This window comes from Porites lutea, chromosome 3 (assembly GCF_958299795.1).
Source record: "Porites lutea chromosome 3, jaPorLute2.1, whole genome shotgun sequence".
NCBI classification, from domain to species: Eukaryota; Metazoa; Cnidaria; class Anthozoa; order Scleractinia; family Poritidae; genus Porites; species Porites lutea.
In genome coordinates this window covers 7,915,549-7,935,159 of record NC_133203.1, presented here as the reverse complement: position 1 = coordinate 7,935,159, position 19,611 = coordinate 7,915,549, and the positions used below count along the sequence as shown (strand labels likewise).

Here is a 19,611-nt window from a genome sequence, read left to right as displayed (position 1 = left end):
TTCTTTTTAGGGCCCAGTCTCATTTAGCGCGTGAGGCTCACGCGCGAGCTTTCACAATACTCGTTTCGCGTTTCTCGAGTACACTCGACTCGGGCGTAAACGCGCTCTAGTTGATGCCTTCGCGCAATAGATATAGCAATGACCTTATGTATCGGTCAAATCGAAGCTTCAACATGCCCACCCCGGGCAACCCCCTGGGCATTTGACTTTTTTGAAAATTATTGTTCAAATTCCCCCCTACCCGGACCAAAATGCCGTTCAAATGCCCCACACTGAGGTCCATTCAGGTGATCAAATGCCCCCACCCCAGGGACATTTCACTGGCACAAAAGTGACAGAGGGACGGCGGAAACGCCTTCAGTTGTTGAACAAAATCTTTATAAATATAACAAAAACTGAGAAACACTGTTAGCGTATTTACTACGAACGAAATTCTCGTGCAAAGCGGCGGAAATCGCTGCTACAAGGTCACTGAATGCTCAGCTTTTCAACTTCATGCAACATACAAAGCGTTCATTAAAAAGATCCCACCTATTGAGATTACTACATCATTGTCATCATGACATGCATCATCGCTCACCTTATTAATTAATTTACTTGCAGTAGGTCAAAGTAGTTGACCTGAGCTTTCTATTTTATTTTATTCTATGTTGTTGTATTGAATCGCCGGTAGAGGTATAGAAATACGTTCATACATTCAAAGCCTGAATCCAATATTAAAAATTTTAAAATTTAAATACTTCAAATACGCCACAAAGCTTGTTTAAGCCCTTTCCTCGTAACCAATTGGCCACAAAGGCACAATCTTTTCCACGAAAATCCTCTAATATGCTCGCCACGCCAAAGATTTTACATGAAATCGTGGGTGTAGTTCAAATTCCCCACCCCTAAAGCATGGGGATCAAATTCCCCACCCCCTGGAAAACTCTGATAATCAAATTCCCTCCTCCCCGGGACGGCAAAGGTGTCAAATGCCTGGGGTATGCCCGGGGGGGGGGGCATGTTGAAGCTTCGATTTGACCGATACATTATACGTCAATGGTCTGGTCCAATTCCCACCGGAGGAAACTTTCTTTTTCTTTTTTCGTTTTGCTTTTGTTTTCTTAGTTTGGTTTGTTTCTTAAAACATATTTTCATTTTTTGACAGACTTAAATCATAATATTGGTAGACTAATTGCAAGTTCATTATCAGCTTTGATTTTTAAAATAAGTTAATCCACGAGTTAGCCATAGGCACCCTTTGATTTTACTCTGGACAGTTACGAGAGAGGTTACAGTGCGACTATAATAGCTTACGCAGCGACCAGACCAACCGATTTTCCTGTAACTTGCCGCCATTTTGAAATGCGAGCCGAAATTTTAGCATTGTGCTGCATTGTGGGATTCCTGTCGAACCTCCTCTGGGTAGCGACGTTTTTGCGCGAACCAGGACAACCGGAAGTGAGCTTTTTTCCCTTATAATATGCCTTGGCACTACCGTATTTGTATTGCTAAGTGTCTTGATTCTTATAAAGACGATTTGCCCAAACATTGGTTTAAAATCACGGCTCAAGAGTGCAAAAAGTCCACCTCCGGTCGACGTGCGTCACTCAAAAACGTCACTGCTTAAGCTCTCTAATATTGTAACCGGGGCCACTATGACACAGTTGACCAATCAGATTGCAGGAAAATAACTATACATTCCAAGACGGTTGGTTGTGTGCCAATCAGCAGCTCGTAATAAAACAATAAGTTACTCGAAGTACAAAATTTAAACATTGATAGCAAACGTTTTTCAATAAAGCAAATGTTTCGCCAGACAATGTTTTTCTGTTCAAGACTTTATATATAACACCCAGGAGACATATCTGCCGTTAGCTGTTATTTGTCATCTACCAGCAATTTCTTCGCTACTATTGAAGCGCATGCGCATTGCAATAACATCACGACCTCAAGCATTCTCGTCCCCAGAGCCCGTCGTTTCTTGGTCACGTGGTCTTACAAATTAAGCCGAGTGGTTCTGGGGACGAGAATGGATCTCAAGTGAAAAATTTAACGGCATTCACTCTAGCGTACCTCTCAGGAAACAACCCCATTCTTAGCGGGTTCAAAAGGTCACGTCTGGAGGTTGTAATTAGTTGATTTCGATTATGATTGACAACTAACTTTCTCGGAATGTATTGTTATTTTCCTGTAATCCGGTTGCAGGCTTGTCACCTTTGGCTAGGTGTTGGGCTAGGTGGTAGTCGCAAAGTGGAAAGCGGGATTTTCAAGATGGTGCGACCGGAAGAAACAAGATAGTATTTCGTAACAAGAGGCCAGGACGGGGTTTACACTATCCCGCCACGCCACCCCCCCTTCCCCCCCTCCCCCCCCTCCCCCCCGCCTATCTCACTGCGGCCGTTCGGTCATTGGGCGCCAAAATTGTAATCGTTGGCAACAGCAAATGAGTTAAAAATCATCATCTTTGTGCTCAATTATCTCACTGTTTTAGTATAGACTATAACAATTATTCACCTCAGTGTCGGTGGCTAGGGGTGGACAGTTACCTCTGCGCTTCGCGTCTCGGTTAATTTTCACCCACTACCTCTACTTCGGTGAATAATTGTTATATATTGGTAACCAAACCTTTAGTTATGATGGATGTTGTGGTGGCATCGACCGTTAAAAATGGCAACGACCGTTTACGAAAGGGAATTAGGCAGCAGCGACGCAGGTTAAGGTTTTCTGATTTATCTGGGTAATTATTCAAATTTGCCCTTTTCGACGGAGATTATTTTAAGACTTGGTGTACTCCGGCACAGGCACCCCAGGCCCAGGACAAAACTGTCAACGTGTCAGCTCTCAAAAACCCAGGAGGGGGGGGAGGGACAATCAATATTAACACGTTCCAGGCTTTCAGATAGTAGAGAGTGGAGGAAAAAAGGCCAACTCCAACTCACTTCACTTCTTTTTTTCCCCGCCATCTCTGCTATAGCTGAACGCCTGGAATAAGCTTGATCAATACTGAAACGTAGTCAACCACAGAACAACGAGTAAAATGTTTACTTTGCAAAATTTCCTTTTTTATTTTAATTCGCCTTCAATGTTAGATTTTTACAAAGTATGGAAGGTACATAGAACAATGCTGTTGAGAAGCGATGAAATGGTACAAGTTATGACTAAGTATCCTTGCTCACATATCTCGCAACGGGCGAGCTTAAGCTTATAATAATATTCAGACAAACTAGGACTTGACGAGAGAAAAAATTGTAAAAGCTAGCTGATAATTGATCCTAAGATTATTAAGTATGAATGTGATTAGCCAATTAGATGCGACTTTTCTTATGGGTACAAATATAACTGACACCTGTCATTCAAAGTTTATGACATCATTTATCACTACTGAGGTAAATTCTTTGCCTATATTTTTAAAGTCTTCATTAAAAAATCTAATTAGACAGTTCATATAAAAATACATGTACGGCGTGCCTTATTTTGCTGAAATTTTTATTTTTAGAACCATCTGCCAATTAAAGAATACAGTTTAATACTTAATTATCCTCACATGGTAGAATTAAATTCATTGAGTCTAAGGTTTGTATTGTCACTTTCTCCACTAAAGGAAAGCATAAATTCTAAACAAGTCTTGATCTAACAAAATTCTCCTCTCACTTCCCAAGAAAATACAAGGTAATTTGTAAGGAGAATTTAGTAGAATATCACATATCACTAAAGAGACTTTCTCTAGGCACCAATTCAGTTATCCAAGAAAATGCTTTACATTTTCTGATAAGAGCAGAACTGAACCCTTTCAAATTACACAACTCCACAGCCGAAACCTTTTGGATTTTGCCTAATACTTATCAACATTGCCAAAATTCACAGAAAACTTTTTGAAAGAGAATTTAGTCTGTGTACAGACACCCCCTCCCCTAACAAAAAAAATAATGGTGAGAAAGTCTCCCTCCCTGATTTTGTTTGAGGGAAATCAATATTCAGTAACAATGTCTTCTGCTAAAAGCTTGTGTAAAAAAATTAAATGAATAAATAAATACACTGGCGAATATGAGTTTTAAGCAAGAAATGAATTTCTTACCAAGCATACACTAAGCTTGCATTCCATGCAGGCGTTTTTAAGAGATCTCGTATTTTGTCCCTCCCCACAAACAAGCTCCCCTAAAAATGCCTGTGTGGGAGGCTAACACTAAGTACAAGAGTAATATTTCACGCTGAAAAAATATTAAAATTATTCCTTATAAGTAACATGATTAGAATTTCATTCATACCTAATTATTCCTTATAAGTAACATGATAAGAATAATTATTTCCTTCATACCTAATGCTGTCCCAGAATTATAACTTCACGAAAAACAAGAAATTTATGATTACCAAGAAATCAGATAAATCTAATTACTATTTTATCAGAATGTTTATCAATTTATTTTTTTGAAACCATTTGGTTCTAACCTCTTCCATGAAGTGTTCTCCATGTAAATTAATGTGGACTAGTCAATGTGGCTTTTTGAAGGTTGTATTCATGACTTTAGACCAGGCAATGAATTTAGAATCAAATATACTCTACTTTGTTGACTCAGAAGCAAACCTTGTACTAAAATAAATTTTAAAGGGATTAGATTTGACTAGTGAAAAATTTCAATTTAGTGATCCTTGCAGTTAAAGATACAACTTATGCAAGCCTGAAAACATTCAGGCTTACTGGGATTCAAATCTTGACCTCTGCAATGCTGGTGCAGTGCTCTACCAACTGAGGCAGCATGCAAACTGGTAGCTGGTCATTGAATTGATTCGTAATATACCCGGCAAAGAAGAAAGAAGAATTTCATATATTGGAACTGCAAAATGAAGAAAAAGAATTAATGCAAAAGTGATCACTGCAGTTAAAGATAAAATTATTGGAACCCTGACCTCTGCAGAAATATCTTCATTCGGCGGTTTCAATACATAAAATTCATATATTCATCATTTTCAATAAAAAGTGTTTTAGATAAATGGGGCCTGATGCTTTTTTAACAATTGACTGGAAACAAAAATACTTACAAGTAGATAAGTTGGTACAGAAACTTCCGTGTTACCAAAGGGCATGATTAAACATCCTCTGGAACAATGTATTTTATTATAATTAAATGCTGTCCTAACTAAATATGCTGTAAATTAAATATTAAATAATTTTTAACCTTTAACCTTTGTACAATCAAATTTCTGGCTATATTTTACAGAATTCAAGCTAATATAGCTCCGATTGGAAAGAATGGGTTTTTACCTCTTACGCTGCAGGTCAGAGATAAGGAAACAATACAGATATGACACAGACGCTGTATTTGTCTGAGCTGATCAATTTAGGTTTTTTTGAAACTGCCCACCTACCCCACCCCTTAGCCACCATTTTGCTTTAAGTGAGAATTAGGTGTTAATGTTGGCTAAGGGGAGGGGTAGGTGCGCAGTTTCCCCAAAACCTAAATTTATCCCATGTCAGATCCGAGATATCAGGCCTGACAATATCTTGATTTGTTATTCACTATCATAAGTTTGCTTTGTAACGCATTGTAGTGCAACAACGACAAAATAATTTTCAAGATTGCATGATAATATCTGGTTATGAACCTGTCTTCTCTGTAATGTCCACTTTACAACTACACCTATAACCAGTGCTGTTTTGTTGCTGTTTTAGCAAAAGCAAAGCTTAAAGATTCTAACAAACAGCTCTCATTTCCATTACTTTAAAAGCATGGCTATGGCTTACTAACATGGCTCAATGCAGTTATTAGCTCATGTGCCACCTCCACAAGCGCACGCATTTTGTCTAACAATGATCACCAATAATGGAGCACAGGAAACACCAACTTTGGTCTCAGTAACGACATAGATTGTTGCATATTTAGTTATCAAAAAAGAAAAAAAGATTATGGCTTGGCATGGGGATCATGGGACCTAGCAAAATATTTCAACTTATCCTTTATTCTTGAATTTATGCTCTTCCAGTCTTCCTCTTGAATTCTTCTAGCTCTTTCAAGTAGGCCAAAGGTGGCCATCGGTGCTCTAAAACATGCCGGCGATTGTCCCCTTTGACCAGTTCAAAGTCTTCACAGGTTTCAAAATCAGGGTAGTTTGTAGTGATCACATACAAACACCATTGTGCGAGCTGAGGTGCATTGTGGGCCTACAATGATAGTCAGAAAAAGTTAGAAAGAATGGTCCAGGAAAGAAGATGACAGCTGGAAGGCTCATTTGAAAGAACACACCATTACGTACAGTCAAAAATAATAAGGAAATACCTTTCCAAGGCCAACAAAAAAATTGGATTCCAGCTTGTCCTTTGGACAGCCATTTCCACATAATATGCTTGCCCAGGGTCTTTGAATGCATGCCTTAGTTTATGATTTAGTTAGGAAATGACTTGTCTGGCTCTTACCCCTTGGGGAAGTGAACAAGAAAAGGAACTTGCCTGGCAGGAAAATCTAGTTGTGCTGGACTAATCGGCACAGGAAGAGCCTGGTGGTCATGGTGCCTTACTTTTGTTCTTTGGCAACTATGAAGTCTAAGTTTTTCCCTAGAAATCCTATGCTAACGCACCCTGGATTTTACAAGTTCAGAACACTGGGCTCCTTTTAATATTTCTTAGAGCATGGCCTTGACTCATCAGGAATTTTTTTTAGACTTGTTTTCATGCAACTTAGTAAGGTTATACCTTGGCCCTTCACCACTCCCCACCCTCACCCAAGGGGGTTTTCCTGATTTCAAGTGACAGGGATGATTGAATGAGGGCAAAAAACCAAAACCCCAAAAAATCCCTGGACCAAAATTTAACTCCCAAAATATCACAAGCCAAATTTATGAGCCCTTAAAAATCTCCAGAAAGGAAACCAAGTTTAATTTGGTTGTACTTTAACCGCAGAACAACACGGCTGGGATACGAGGGCACTATCACGAATCTTCAGATTGTTCTGAATAGCCAAAAAAATCCCTAGTACATAAATCAAGCCATCCAAAAAATACTTGCCAAATTTTCCTACCCCAAAATAATCCTGGAATCGAAAATTTCAGATCCCCCAAAAACCTTTGATCATCCCTGTCACATGAAATCTGGAGCACTAATACCAAGATGCATGTCAAATCTGTCTTTTACTGGTATACTGGCACATACCATGATAAGGGGTGAAAGAGATTAAAATTTACAAGGATCTAAGGAAATTTAAGTGTGGTTTGGGAACAATTCTTGTATGCTGCCATTAGTTGAATCACAGCTTATTTAAACCCCTACCTGCCCTATCAAAAGTAAGTTGATCACATCATTGCATTTTGCAGAGTTCAGACGTTTCTTCCTAATCTCTGCATAAATTTTCTCTGTGATGGCTGACTCACAGACTGAAATGAGCTGGGGAAGGCAAAACCTGTCAGCCACCACAAGCAGCTCTCTGTAGTCATTGATAGTCATGTCGCTTGGTACATCATCTGTATACAGGAACACCAGCAAAGCCAGGAAGCTCTTTACAGTTGCTCCTTTAATGGTGACCTGCAACATCAAGTTAAAACCATATAAGCGAGTCAAAGTAAACACTAATTCAACTAATTCAACTGGCTTGGTGTTCAAGATATCCTTGGACTCTGCAATTTTCCTTTTGGGTTGACCACTTTGCAACTCCTATTATGCAAACACTATTCTGTTTTATTATATGGCAAATCTGTGTTCAAACGGGCAAGATGGGCCTAACTCCTTGCTCAGGATTTCCTGCATTTGTCCCACAAGAAATAAGTTCTCATATAGGCCATATAATAAATCCCTCAATGACCAAGCTTGTTTGGTCAAGAAAGCTGGACTAGGTTGGTACTCTTTTGAGCTCTACAAATTCCATGACTTTCCATTACTTTTTTCATGACCTTTTAAAGTTTTCGAAGACGTTAGATTTAGCTGTCACTTTAAAAAGTTTTTAGGACTTTCCTTGTTTTAGGGTATTTTTGGACCTTAATCAGTTCAACAGACGCAAACTGTGGTGTCCACCAGAATGCCTGCCATTCACACTGTTCAATCACTTCTCTCTATCTTACAATGTCCTTGCCTTATCACCGGCAGTAACTAATCAAAATAAACTGTAATTTTCCATGACTTTCAAGGACTGACTATTAAATTCCATGACTTTCCATGCCTGGAAAATGAGCTGCTTTAATTCCATGACTTAGGTTTCTATGACCTGTATGAACCCTACTGGATAATATCTTAGTTCTTTTTTGGCTTCTTATAATGGACCTTGACTTAGTCTCAGTCCTTAAATAAACAAAAAATGAATTCAGCCAATATCCAGCCATCTTGACCTCAAACTTGGTCAGTCACGCATATTTCTCCCTTAGACAATCCATCCCCCTCCAGACTACTCATCTCCCCCAATATACATGTCGCCCATCCCACCCTCACTGGCTAAACATCTCTCCCACACCACTCCAAGAACACAGAGCCTCCTTGACTGTCCATCTCCCCCTCAAAGTTCACCCATCAGACTGCTCCCATTCCCCCAGACAACCCATCTCAAAGTAACAAATCTCCTCCAGAATATCTATCTTCCCTAGACAACCTGTCTCCTTTACTTCCACATTGTTCTGTCCCCCACCCATCTTTCTGAAACTGCTCACCTCAGACCCAGAACACTCAGCTTCTCCTAGTCAGCAATTCAGCCTCGCTTTCCACAAGAGTAATTTTAGACCAGAGTTAACTGCTAAACTGAATGTTGGGTTATCTTTGACTGCAATGAGTTTTTAAGGTTGTAAGTATTATTTTGAACCTAAAGATCATGACACAGCTCCTTTAAGTTAACCGCGTTATATTGACAGTCAACACCACAGTCAAACCCCGCTTACTGGACACTCGCTTAAAATGGACATCCCATCATTACGGACAGTTTGCTTTATCCCTGGGGAAAAAAAGCCCTTACCTTGTGTTCAAATGCAACCTGCTTAATACAAACACCCTGTTAATACAGACATTTTCTGTGGCCCCCTTGATGTCCATATTAACAGAGTTTGACTGTATTGTGAAGTTCTGTTAGGGTAAAATTCCAACATGAAACAACATGGCCTAACATGGCATAAATGGCTTCTCACTCAAAATGTGAAAAGACATTTTTTCTCACAAGAGGACCCTTCTAAGCTAGAGTAGACTACAGCTGTAGTTCTGAATTATTAATACTTAGCATCAAGGCTGAAGGGTATGAAACAAAAGAAAATGCATTTAGATTCAGCAATAAATAATTCATTTGTTTTGTTTTATTCCTCTCAGCCCCAGAGCTGAGTATGGATTTTAAAATTCAAAAATGGCCTATTATCGACAGCATTCCAATGATGCAGACCTACCTCATGGCTATCTCGCTCACAGAAGCTACCACCAAACATGGCTGCCATGACCTCTGACCTTGCCATTAACAATGCTCTGTGAGCATACAAAACAGTGTTTTTAACATGAAACACCACATCTGAAAAATGTGGACGATTCACAAAGTTCTCCTTGACAATTTTGTTCCTCTCCTCTTGCATAATGGCCACTAAGCTGGGGTTGAGGTAGCTTTCCCCATTTGTTATGTTTTCGCAGATCTGTCCTAACCAAGGAATGCGCAGTCTGTGAGACAAGCTTGTGATCTTGGTGTACAGAGATTCATCAGCATCCGCTGGAATATTGAGTGAGCCAGAATACAAAAACTCTAGCACGTATTGAAAAGCTTTACCAGAAACACTGTTATTAAAATGTAAGCATGTCTTAGTCTTTCCTTTGGCCTTTCTTTCCAGGTTTGGTGAACGTTCTGAGCTTTGATGAGCGGGAACTAGACTTTGAAGGTTTCCATTGCTAGTATCTTTTACATTGCCTTTCTTTCCACTTTGTTTGGTTTCTTTGCTAGTACAAGAGCACGACTCAGCATTACTTAGTAATCGACTGAGTTCAACTTCGTCTCCATTGTTCAAAAAGAAGTCACGAAACACAGAAGAACCTATACTGAGTACGATTTTATGAGCTTCAACTGGATGACTATTAGAACCAAAGACAAGCCTGATGTCTGAATTTCCAGGGCTAGTGTCGTTTTGCATTTTCTTCATATCCTCAGTGAAGGTGGAGGGCAAAATTTCAACTGGTGGCATTGGATCTGTTTAATGGGTGATATAAAAAAGCAACATTTGATAACAATAACCGTAAAAAATCCCATCTGTCACTGTTTCTTTGTACTCAAAATTACTTAGATTTACTGTCTGATCCAATTTCTCAAAGCAGAGGAAACAAGACATATTAATTTTGTACCATCATCACCATTGACCCGGAATTTCCGGAATTTAGGACCCGAAGCAGGGACATTAATTTTAATAGACAACAGGCATTTAAAATTGGAGCAACTATCATGGACGTTGTTAGGCAGGTGGCATTTATATGTATTACACAGGGAGTGTTTATTAAAATTGGAGCAACTATCATGGAGGGTGTTTATTAGACAGGGAGCATTTATATGTATTGCACAGGGGGTGCTTAATAAACAGGTGACATTTATTAAACAGGGGGCATTTATTAGACAGGAGGCATTTATTAGATGGGGTACATTTATATGTATTACACAAGGGGTGTTTATTAAACAGGGGGCATTCATTAAACAGGGGGCATTTATTAGACAGGGGGTGTTCATTAGACAGGGGGCATTTATTAAACAGGGGGCATTATTTTATTAGACAGGGGGCATTTCTTAGGCAAGGGTGTTTATTTGACAGGGCATCACATACAAACTTTAAACCTTGGGGGCGTTTAAGAGACAGTGGGTGTTAATTTGAGAGAGGGCATCTATTAGATCATTTGGCAATAATCTGTATAAAAGCCTGAAATATTCAAGTTCCTGTGTATACATGAAAAGCTAAGAAACTCAAAAAATAAATTAAAGCAAAGTCATCTTATTCACTAACATTTTAACCCAGTGATTTTGTTACAAATAGTTATGGTGAGTCCTGGGTACTCATCTTGTGAAAATATTTTGAGTCCCAGTCTGGAACCAATGAGTCCCAGTTCAAAAAACGATGAATCCTGAATTGAAAATACTTGGGCCTGTACGTAACCAGGCCATGGTTGTTCAAATGTTGGATAGCGTTATCCACCGGATAAATCTCTATCCAGCAGATAAGTTTTACGGAAATCAATTTCACTATCCGCTGGATAGTGATTTATCTGGTGGATAGCCCTATCCAATGTTTGAACAACCAGGGCCAGACAGTTAATCTGAGGCCAGACTCCAAAATTTCTTTATTAAAGTATAATGAAATCAAAATATAGTTAGAAATCAAACAAACAGGATATTCCACAAAAACACATCTTCAGATCGATCTGAATACATGCCATAAATAATTATTATTATTTTGCGTCTTTGGAGATTTTTATGTGTAAGGGATGCAGGATAAAAAGGTATTAAACAAAATCACCCTCAACCATGTAGTTAATGGCCCTTTTTGAGGGGTACTGTGAAGTAATGGGCCTTAGTGTGCTTTCTTAAGGACAAAATATACCCCATATTAGAGTATGCATAGATGTACAAAATTAATGTAGGTATCAGGGCAAGCTCAATTTTGAGATCATGCTTAAAATTGAGGGTTAAAACAAGTTAACTCTACAAACCTGGGGGAGATAGCACAGGAGGATCTGGTCCATGTCGCAGCAATTTTGGAGCTTTCTTCTGCCGCTGAAAAACCTTGAACCTTGTTTTTGCAGGAGCTTGGTTCTGAATTGCTACTCGCACAGCAGAGTTAATAACGCTGTATACACCTTCACCCGTAACAGCGCTGCTTTCACAGTAGCAGGTTCCGAGTCTTTCTGCTAATTCACGGCCTTTTGACACAGTGATCATGCTATCTGGGGCACTGCTGATGACGAAACAAAAACAAGCATGAACACAGTGTGCAAAGAAAGTCTGTTTTACACAGCCTACCCCTAGGGCAACCTGTAGCTAGCAGGTACAAGGCTGACAGTCATTAGAGACCGGCTTTAGATACTAAGACGAGAATGACTACAAGTATGAGATTTTCTCAATACTAAGTAGTGTTTACACATGAACTGCAATCATGGACAAAAGTCATTGGGACAGTAATGCAATATTCGTATTTTTCTGTCATTCTCGGTTCCCTCATAAAACAGTGTGCCATCCTTTTCGCAATTTTCTTACAGTTCTCCCTCCCCCCACCCTATACAAAGTTGAAACTCAGAGAAAATTCTGGATTCATGCGTCCAACATTGTTTGTGGGGTGAGGGGATGGGTTGGGCCTGTACGAATATTATTGGAAAACTCCCCGAAATGCAAAAGTGTCCCAAGCCTTTTGCCCATGATTGTCATGTCATTTTGGTGAGAAAATGTTCTAGCCATTGTCACTCTGCTACAAGTTTTAGCGAGAATGTTGTAGTGGTGAAAACAACCTATCAAATCTTAGTAGTTTTATTATTTTGCAATCACGAGAGACCTCAACCTCCTTCAATTAACATAACAGAGCTATCTCTTTTGGTGAATCAAAAGTATAAAGAAGCTTTTCAGAGTGACTGTCTATTTTTTTGAGAAATAAGCAGAAAAACTTTCAGTCAAATCTTGTGCTCATAGCCATTCTTGTCCTTTTATACAATCATCTTTGTAATAATAGTAATATTTTGGAGATACTGGCATCATACAAACTACTCTGCAATAATAACAATAATAATATTAGTATAGTAGACAATACTGACGGTATCTCCAAAATATTAATATAAAATATGGAATACAAAAATAAAACAAGAACTTTTATCAAGTTCTTATCTTTCTTTATCATAAACATTTATGAATTAAAAACATATTTTGCTTCAATATCATTTTCCTTTTGCCTTAATTACTAAAGGTCAAGTATTATTTCAAAACTGCTAGGCTGAACTTTCTTGACATACTGTATTATTATGCAGACATACACGTAAATACAGTGTGTAACTTTGTACAACAGTGATTTTTGTAATGTTCTGTACAAGCTGAAGTTCTAAAAAAAATAAAATCAAATAAATTTAAAAAATTACAAAATGAATTTTTTGCCATGATGAAAATGATATTTGAGTGTGTGCAGAAGTGTAGTGAACTCTGTCAATCATCATTTTTAATTATCATTTTTTTATTTGTATTCTGGCTTTAACTTTGTATCAGATAATGATTTAATAGTATCACATGAAAGTACTGCTCACTAGCTTTCATTTGAATGGTCACACTTTACGATTTCATGCACATACTCAAAAGTTAGAACCACCTTGTGTAGCACAACAAACAGCACCACAGCAAAGAACTGCATGCAGAAGCATTATTTGAATGGTCACACTTGAGGATTTTAATCACAGACCCCAAAGCTAGAACCACATTGCACAGCATAATAAGCATCACCATAGGAAAGTTTCATTTGAATGGTCACACTTAAGCATTTTAACTCAAAGACTCCAAAGCTAGAACCACCTTGTACCACATGATAAACTCTCTTCATTTTTAACCTTTTTCCGCTTTTTGCAGAAAGAAGAAGAAGGAATTTGGAAGAAAGCATCCACAATGAACACCACTGACCACAACTACAACATGTGTCAGACGTAGAGTGTTAAATTGATCGCTTTCCTTGCTTTGCAGCATACTTTTCATCTTTTCCGAAAGACAATACAATTCAAAATCTTGAAGACAATTTATGAACTATAAACAAGAAAACAGAATTCCCTGACCTTTCACTGATTTTGACAATATCAAAGATTTTCCCTGACTATTTAAAAAATTCCCTAACTTTTCCCTGACCTTGAAAAATTTTCATTTTTCACTGACTTTTCCCTGACTATGGCAACCCTGTATTTAGTAAATTTTAAATGAAAGGTAATACACCTATAGAGACAACTTAGTATTTTCATCATGATGTGCAAAGGTTTCGGCAACTTCTAAATCTGTTGAGTGTGACCTGATTATTATCAATTCAAACTCTCTCACTTTGGAGACAGGAGATGTAGTTCAAACTTTTGTACCTGTGAATGACATCCTCTCATGTAAGCAGTTTCACCCTGTGCCATTTATTTTTCATTATTAATACTATTGTCCCCACTCAGGAGATTAGGCTTAGATGGTGCTACCGAGCAAATTGAAATCATCATTTTTTCTGAATTTTATTTACTAAGGTTCTCTTATGTGTAAAAGTGTCAACAATAATTTCCTTCAAAGCATAATGCAGCATCAACAGAAAATTACTGATCATTTTTTTCACTTGGCACTATTAGTATTCGGTTTATTTGCTGTTGACAATCAAGGTTCTAATTACAGTCGTTTATTATCATTTAGGAGTAATTTCCTGTGGTGATATTATTTTATCTTTTAATATCTCATTGTTGGGATAAACTATTCATTCATTTTAATGATTTCTTTTGATCGGTACATTCAAAGTTTACATGGTGTTAGTTGCTATTTTGCCAAAAAATAACACTCAGAATAATAATGAATGATATTTTTTTTTATCTATGTCAATTAGTTTTGTATTGAAAGCTGAATTTTCCCTGGTCATTTGGATTAATATTTCTGATATTGATCTTATTTGAAACTCGATAGAGCTGAAACCAGCAAACTTATCTACAGCCTTGGTCGTGGTGCCTTACATTGCATGAGATGGAAATTAATACACAGTGTTATTAAAGTAAACATGCCATTTTTTTTCGTAAAAGAATGGTTTCTACGGCAGCAATACGTCTAAATTATAAAATCCTATCAAAGCAGAATTGGAAGAAATGTAAACCATAAAAAATATATAATTTTCAGTTTTCTTTTAAACGGTCGACGATACCCAATCAATTCAAGTGTAGACACTACAGACAATGTAAATAAACAAAAAAAGCTCGTAAAATGCCTGAAGATTCAAGGGCTGTTTGATGTGGCTAAATGGTTTTTAGAAAACTAATAAGCCGCGTGAAGAATTAGCAGCTGGATTGAGAAAAGCAAAGCCTAGCTAGTCCACACAACTCTTTTAGATTAATGAGAACAACTTTCCTTTAAAACTATTAATGAAGGTTACATATCAAGGTAAAATGATTATTAACATGATCACGGTCGAAACCAAGGGAATAAGCTTACGTCAACGGAAAACGAAACTAGAGAGGAAGAAACCATTATTATTTAATTTTTAGTTGTTTTTAAGCTTCGAAGGAAAATGAGAACGCAGACATGCCGCGAATGTAGGCATCTTCATTGTTTGCTTATGCCGCAAATGACGGCATGAAATTTACCGGCCTCTGAAAATGTAACTCGCTCCGAATTTTGACGAACACAATGTAACCTACAAAACCCTTTTGGCTCAGAAGACATCAAACTAAATAAATTGACCATTTGCCAATCCGAAGAGCTTTGATGATCGACTTTCCTGTGATTCTTACATTAAGCATGTTTAGCTTATTTTCCCGAGAAAAACATTAGTAAGACCTACACGCACGTTTCTAGCTGTCTAAATTCTACGCGGAAGTTTTGTGGCTTCTGCTCCAACTCGATAAGCAGGCACAATCTTCAAAGGTATCGTCAATCTTTATTAAAACTTCAGTTCAATAAATTCAAGCGACCAAACATTAATGAATTTTCGATTAACATAACCAAGCTATTGAAAGTCGTAAGTTACACGATTGGGGCGGTACAAGAAATCCACAATTTCGAAGCTTATGATTATTAATATAATTTTGCTCCAGGCCAAGTATTAAAACCCCTTAAACTGTGACCTGCAGCAGTTTGACTAGGTTAAGAAAGAAAATTAAAAGTGAGTCGTTATTACAAGGAAATAATAAAAAACGATTGAAGCGGATGTTGGAACAAGAACACCTGAACTGAAAACTAAACGGCTCGTTGCCTGCTCTCAGTTTCGAAGCGTTTAAGAAAAAGTAGGTAAAGAAATTTCATCCTCACCTCGATTTCCGCAGGTCGGTCTTATTCCCAACGACCAGAATCGGGGTTCCGGGCATGTAGTGCTTTAATTCGGGAACCCACACAGTAGACACATTTTGAAAAGAAGTCGGATTCGAGAGATCAAAGAAGACAAGAAAAACGTCAGTCTCCTCGTACTCCATAGGGCGAAATTTTAGAAACTCCGCTCCGCTGATCGTGTCCCAGAAGGTCAGTACATAATTAGCTCGGTCCACAGTCATGTTTGTGAAGAAAGGATCTTGAACAGATGGTAAAATCTTTTCGCGACCGGGGAATAATGGAGTTTCATCTTGATCTGGGAAGTTTTCGTGGAACCAACGAACAAGAAACGACGTTTTACCCACGTTGCCATCTCCGACTACCTTAACTTTCAAACGACGCATAGCTAAGACTCGTCCAAGGACGGCCGAGGTATAAAACTACTATGAAATTTACCTTAAACGAAAGAAAACTAAGCACCCTCAAAGGACAACACAGCTGAAATGAGAGTTTTCTCCAAATGAAAACCGTGAATGGAAAAGTTACGTTTTAGTCTCCCTCGGTCAAGAACGGATTAACCAATCAACGCTTTGGGCATTATCACGCGTGTTTGGATACTCACGCACTCAAAAAAATGGCCGGCCGAATATCACGCAAGATATAATCGAAATGTTGTGCACAATCCTACGTAATTGACACTTTTTATTTAGTATTGAGCATCCCATGTCTCCCCGATTAGTTTCAGCACTTGTGCTAAGCTGGAAGTTTGAGACGGAAATAAAGTTATCATCATTATCATCATCCCATCTACGTACATTCTAACATCTGCGCAGCCATCTGAACATCTGTCTAGTTGTCAAAGACGTCAAACGCGCCTTTCAAACTCTGACAAGTGTCAACATTTGTTTATATAGCGTTTTAGAGTATAGATAGATAGATAGATCGATCGATAGAGTTCCTTGCGTTCTAAACCTTCCATTACTAGACCAAATTATCTGATTTTACATGTAAAACTAAGATCAAAATTCAAGTTAAAATTCGCTCTGGAGAATCTTATTCTGTCATTTACGTTTGCAGTTACTAGCTATATAAAGGTTCTGTTCACAGGTATCCGATGAAAGCGCGCGGGCACCGAAAAATAATTTTTTAAAACCGTCAAAAACGCTCTCCGGAGCACGTTTTTATTTTTATTTTTATTATTATTTTTTTTCTGAATGGTATTCCACCAAAAAAAATTGTCACCAAAAATTTTTCAAAAATGCTATACAGACTGGAATTTTTTGAAAACACTGTTTTGCGATTATCGTGTGGACGGAGGAAAACGGAAATTTTCGTGAGAGTCAGCAGACAGTCTGATCGATCTATGTTCTCTCTCCATACTACTCTGCCGTAAAGCTGACTTTATAATCATATCTTTAAAGTAGTTTTCTTTCAGGTAAAATTTTGAAGTGGGTTCTTTTACAGCCGGTAGAGACGCTTCGATTTTCGAAAAGGACTGTCGACACACATCGGGGGAGTGCGGGAGAATTTTAGAATGAGCTACTGTAGGTCAATAACTATCCGGTTTCAAAACAGATGGATATGTATGACGCACGAAGACAGCCGGCCCACGCATCATCAAAACCATTGGTTTGGGGATCTACAGAGGCGGTACGTTTAGGCGAAGGGAGAAATTTCGAGGACGCGCGCACGCGCGACAGGAGAAAATGAGTGCGCGCGCTATTAAAACTAACAGGCTTCTGCTATACAGGGGCCAAAAACGGTAGACGGGAATTTTAAAAAAATTACCTTTAAATAAAAAAGAGATAGGTGTGGGGAGGTCCAAGTTAGAAACTTTTGACTGACAAGTGCACCTTAGTTTTAAGTCGAGCTTGCTTTAGCAGAGCGAGAATGCAAGCGTTTTTTGTTTTCGTCGGTCCGTCGCAATAAAAGGGAGGTAAGCTCCCAGGCCTTCCTAACGGAGACAGTGGAAACTGGGGATAAGAACGTGACGATTTTCATTGTATGCAAATGAGTCTTGTGATGTGTATAGGGTTTATTTGCGGCGATTACTGAAATTACGCTTGTAAGATGAACACGTTTTCGCTGTTTGGCAATGACGTAATTTTCCCCAAATCGAGGCCCTTAATTTTCGTGCAATTATACACGTGTGTCAGAAAGTAAATACCCAAAGTAGGATGAGAAAATATTATTGTAGTGTATTGAGGCGTTACGTTTCTCAGAATATTGTCGCAATTACTGCAACTCTACGGTTAAATAGATTCACGTTGTTGTATGTATTTAATTGATAGATTTTCCCAGTTGTTAAGATGTGAAGTCGCGTTGTACTTTATAAATACTTGAGATATCAATGACTTTTCACCTTCGAGTACTGCTGGAAGCAACTTCAACTACGCGACTGACGTTTTCACATGTGTCACGGATGTACATGTGTTTATACTGGTAGCTTTGTACTTGACTATCACGTACTCTACTTGCAGCACTTCATGTTCATAGAATAGAAATGCCATATCGAGCTTTTCCGGAACGTGTCGGTCCACGAATCCTATCGCTTGAAAGCGTTGATTACTTTGGAACAAATGATTACTTCAGTAGTCGAAAAAAGAACAGTCTTAATGAGTAACAATTCGAGGTTAACTGGAAAGCCTGGAGCGAGGATCGAGGATTGAGGATCGAGAATTGGGGATAGAGAGTTGAGGATCGGTTAAAAAAAAAACTTGAAAATAAAATAAATAAATAAATCAAGGATCGTGGTAATGTGGGACGCAGTCGCCGACTGTAGATAAATTTCACAAAACATAACCCGGCTCGCTGTACTGAGCACTAAATTTAAGTAAACTACTCCGAGTCTGACTGAGTCAGTGATTGTTCTGACGAGAAAGTGAAATTTTCCTGGAAAATGAAACGCTTTATCCCAGTGATACTGTGATAAAATGCACGCTGTGTACATCTCTAAACATTGTACTCTGAGATCGCGTAAACACCAACTCAAGTACGAAGATATTAAAAGCAGATACCAAGCAGCCATGGAAAATGTAATTACTTACACGCAATTTTGGTATCTTATAAAAGGGACAACAAATTCAAAAGGAATACGCGCCAACTGAATTAACTGTCTGTTGTATAAGGTTCTGCTAAACTTACACATTTCTCCTGTGCTGAACAAAAACTTTACCGAGCCGTACCTTGTCCCCTACATAAAAGCTATATATATTTATACTGATAAAAATCATATTTCAATTTTTTGAGTGTAAAATACCTGAAAGAGTTCTCCTCACTGGAGCAATATCAATATGCAGAAGGTTTTCAAAGGCTTCACACCGGTGTGAAGCTAAGATCTATCTAAATCTAAATCTAAATATCGTTATGTCGGCAAAATCGTTTGGGACATCACGCCAACTCTAAGATAATAATAAATAAAACTATACTAAAATATACAAAACTATTAAAAACTATTAAAAACTACTGATAAAAAATAAAACTAAATTAGTTTGCTTTTAAAAATACAGAGGGATTGGCTGGAAACAGTTTCTTCTGGAAGTTTGTTCCATTCAGTTATTGTCCTGGGAAAAAAAGAAAATCTAAAAATATCTTTATGTCCTTTCGGTACAATAAATTTAAAATCATGGCTTCCCCGGGTTCTCCTTTCTTTGCTTGTTATCAAATAATCCCCCCAATCCCCATCTAGGAGGCCGTGGCACATCTTGTATATAGTGGAGAG

At 38.2% G+C, this 19,611-nt stretch overlaps 1 protein-coding gene across 1 annotated transcript; it reads right to left on the bottom strand.

The window, feature by feature from the left end:
• Positions 1 to 5,868: 5,868 nt before the first annotated feature.
• LOC140930348 (rho-related protein racA-like) lies at positions 5,869 to 16,430 on the bottom strand. Its single transcript, XM_073380031.1, has 5 exons — positions 15,894 to 16,430; positions 11,606 to 11,850; positions 9,322 to 10,103; positions 7,241 to 7,492; positions 5,869 to 6,139 (listed from the first exon to the last, which is right to left on the bottom strand). The coding sequence occupies exons 1-5, from the start codon at positions 16,292 to 16,294 to the stop codon at positions 5,948 to 5,950; spliced, it is 1,872 nt and encodes a 623-aa protein (XP_073236132.1). The 5' UTR covers positions 16,295 to 16,430; the 3' UTR covers positions 5,869 to 5,947.
• Between the last annotated feature and the right edge of the window lie 3,181 nt (positions 16,431 to 19,611).

Excerpts from the sequence above, each read along its gene's own strand:
- LOC140930348 (XM_073380031.1), bottom strand. The coding sequence starts at position 16,294 with ATGCGTCGTTTGAAAGTTAAGGTAGTCGGAGATGGCAACGTGGGTAAA. Across the intron at positions 10,104-11,605 it reads TCCTGTGCTATCTCCCCCAG|ATCCAATGCCACCAGTTGAA; the intron begins GTTTGTAGAGTT and ends CCCATTAAACAG. Across the intron at positions 6,140-7,240 it reads ACTTACTTTTGATAGGGCAG|GCCCACAATGCACCTCAGCT; the intron begins GTAGGGGTTTAA and ends CTATCATTGTAG.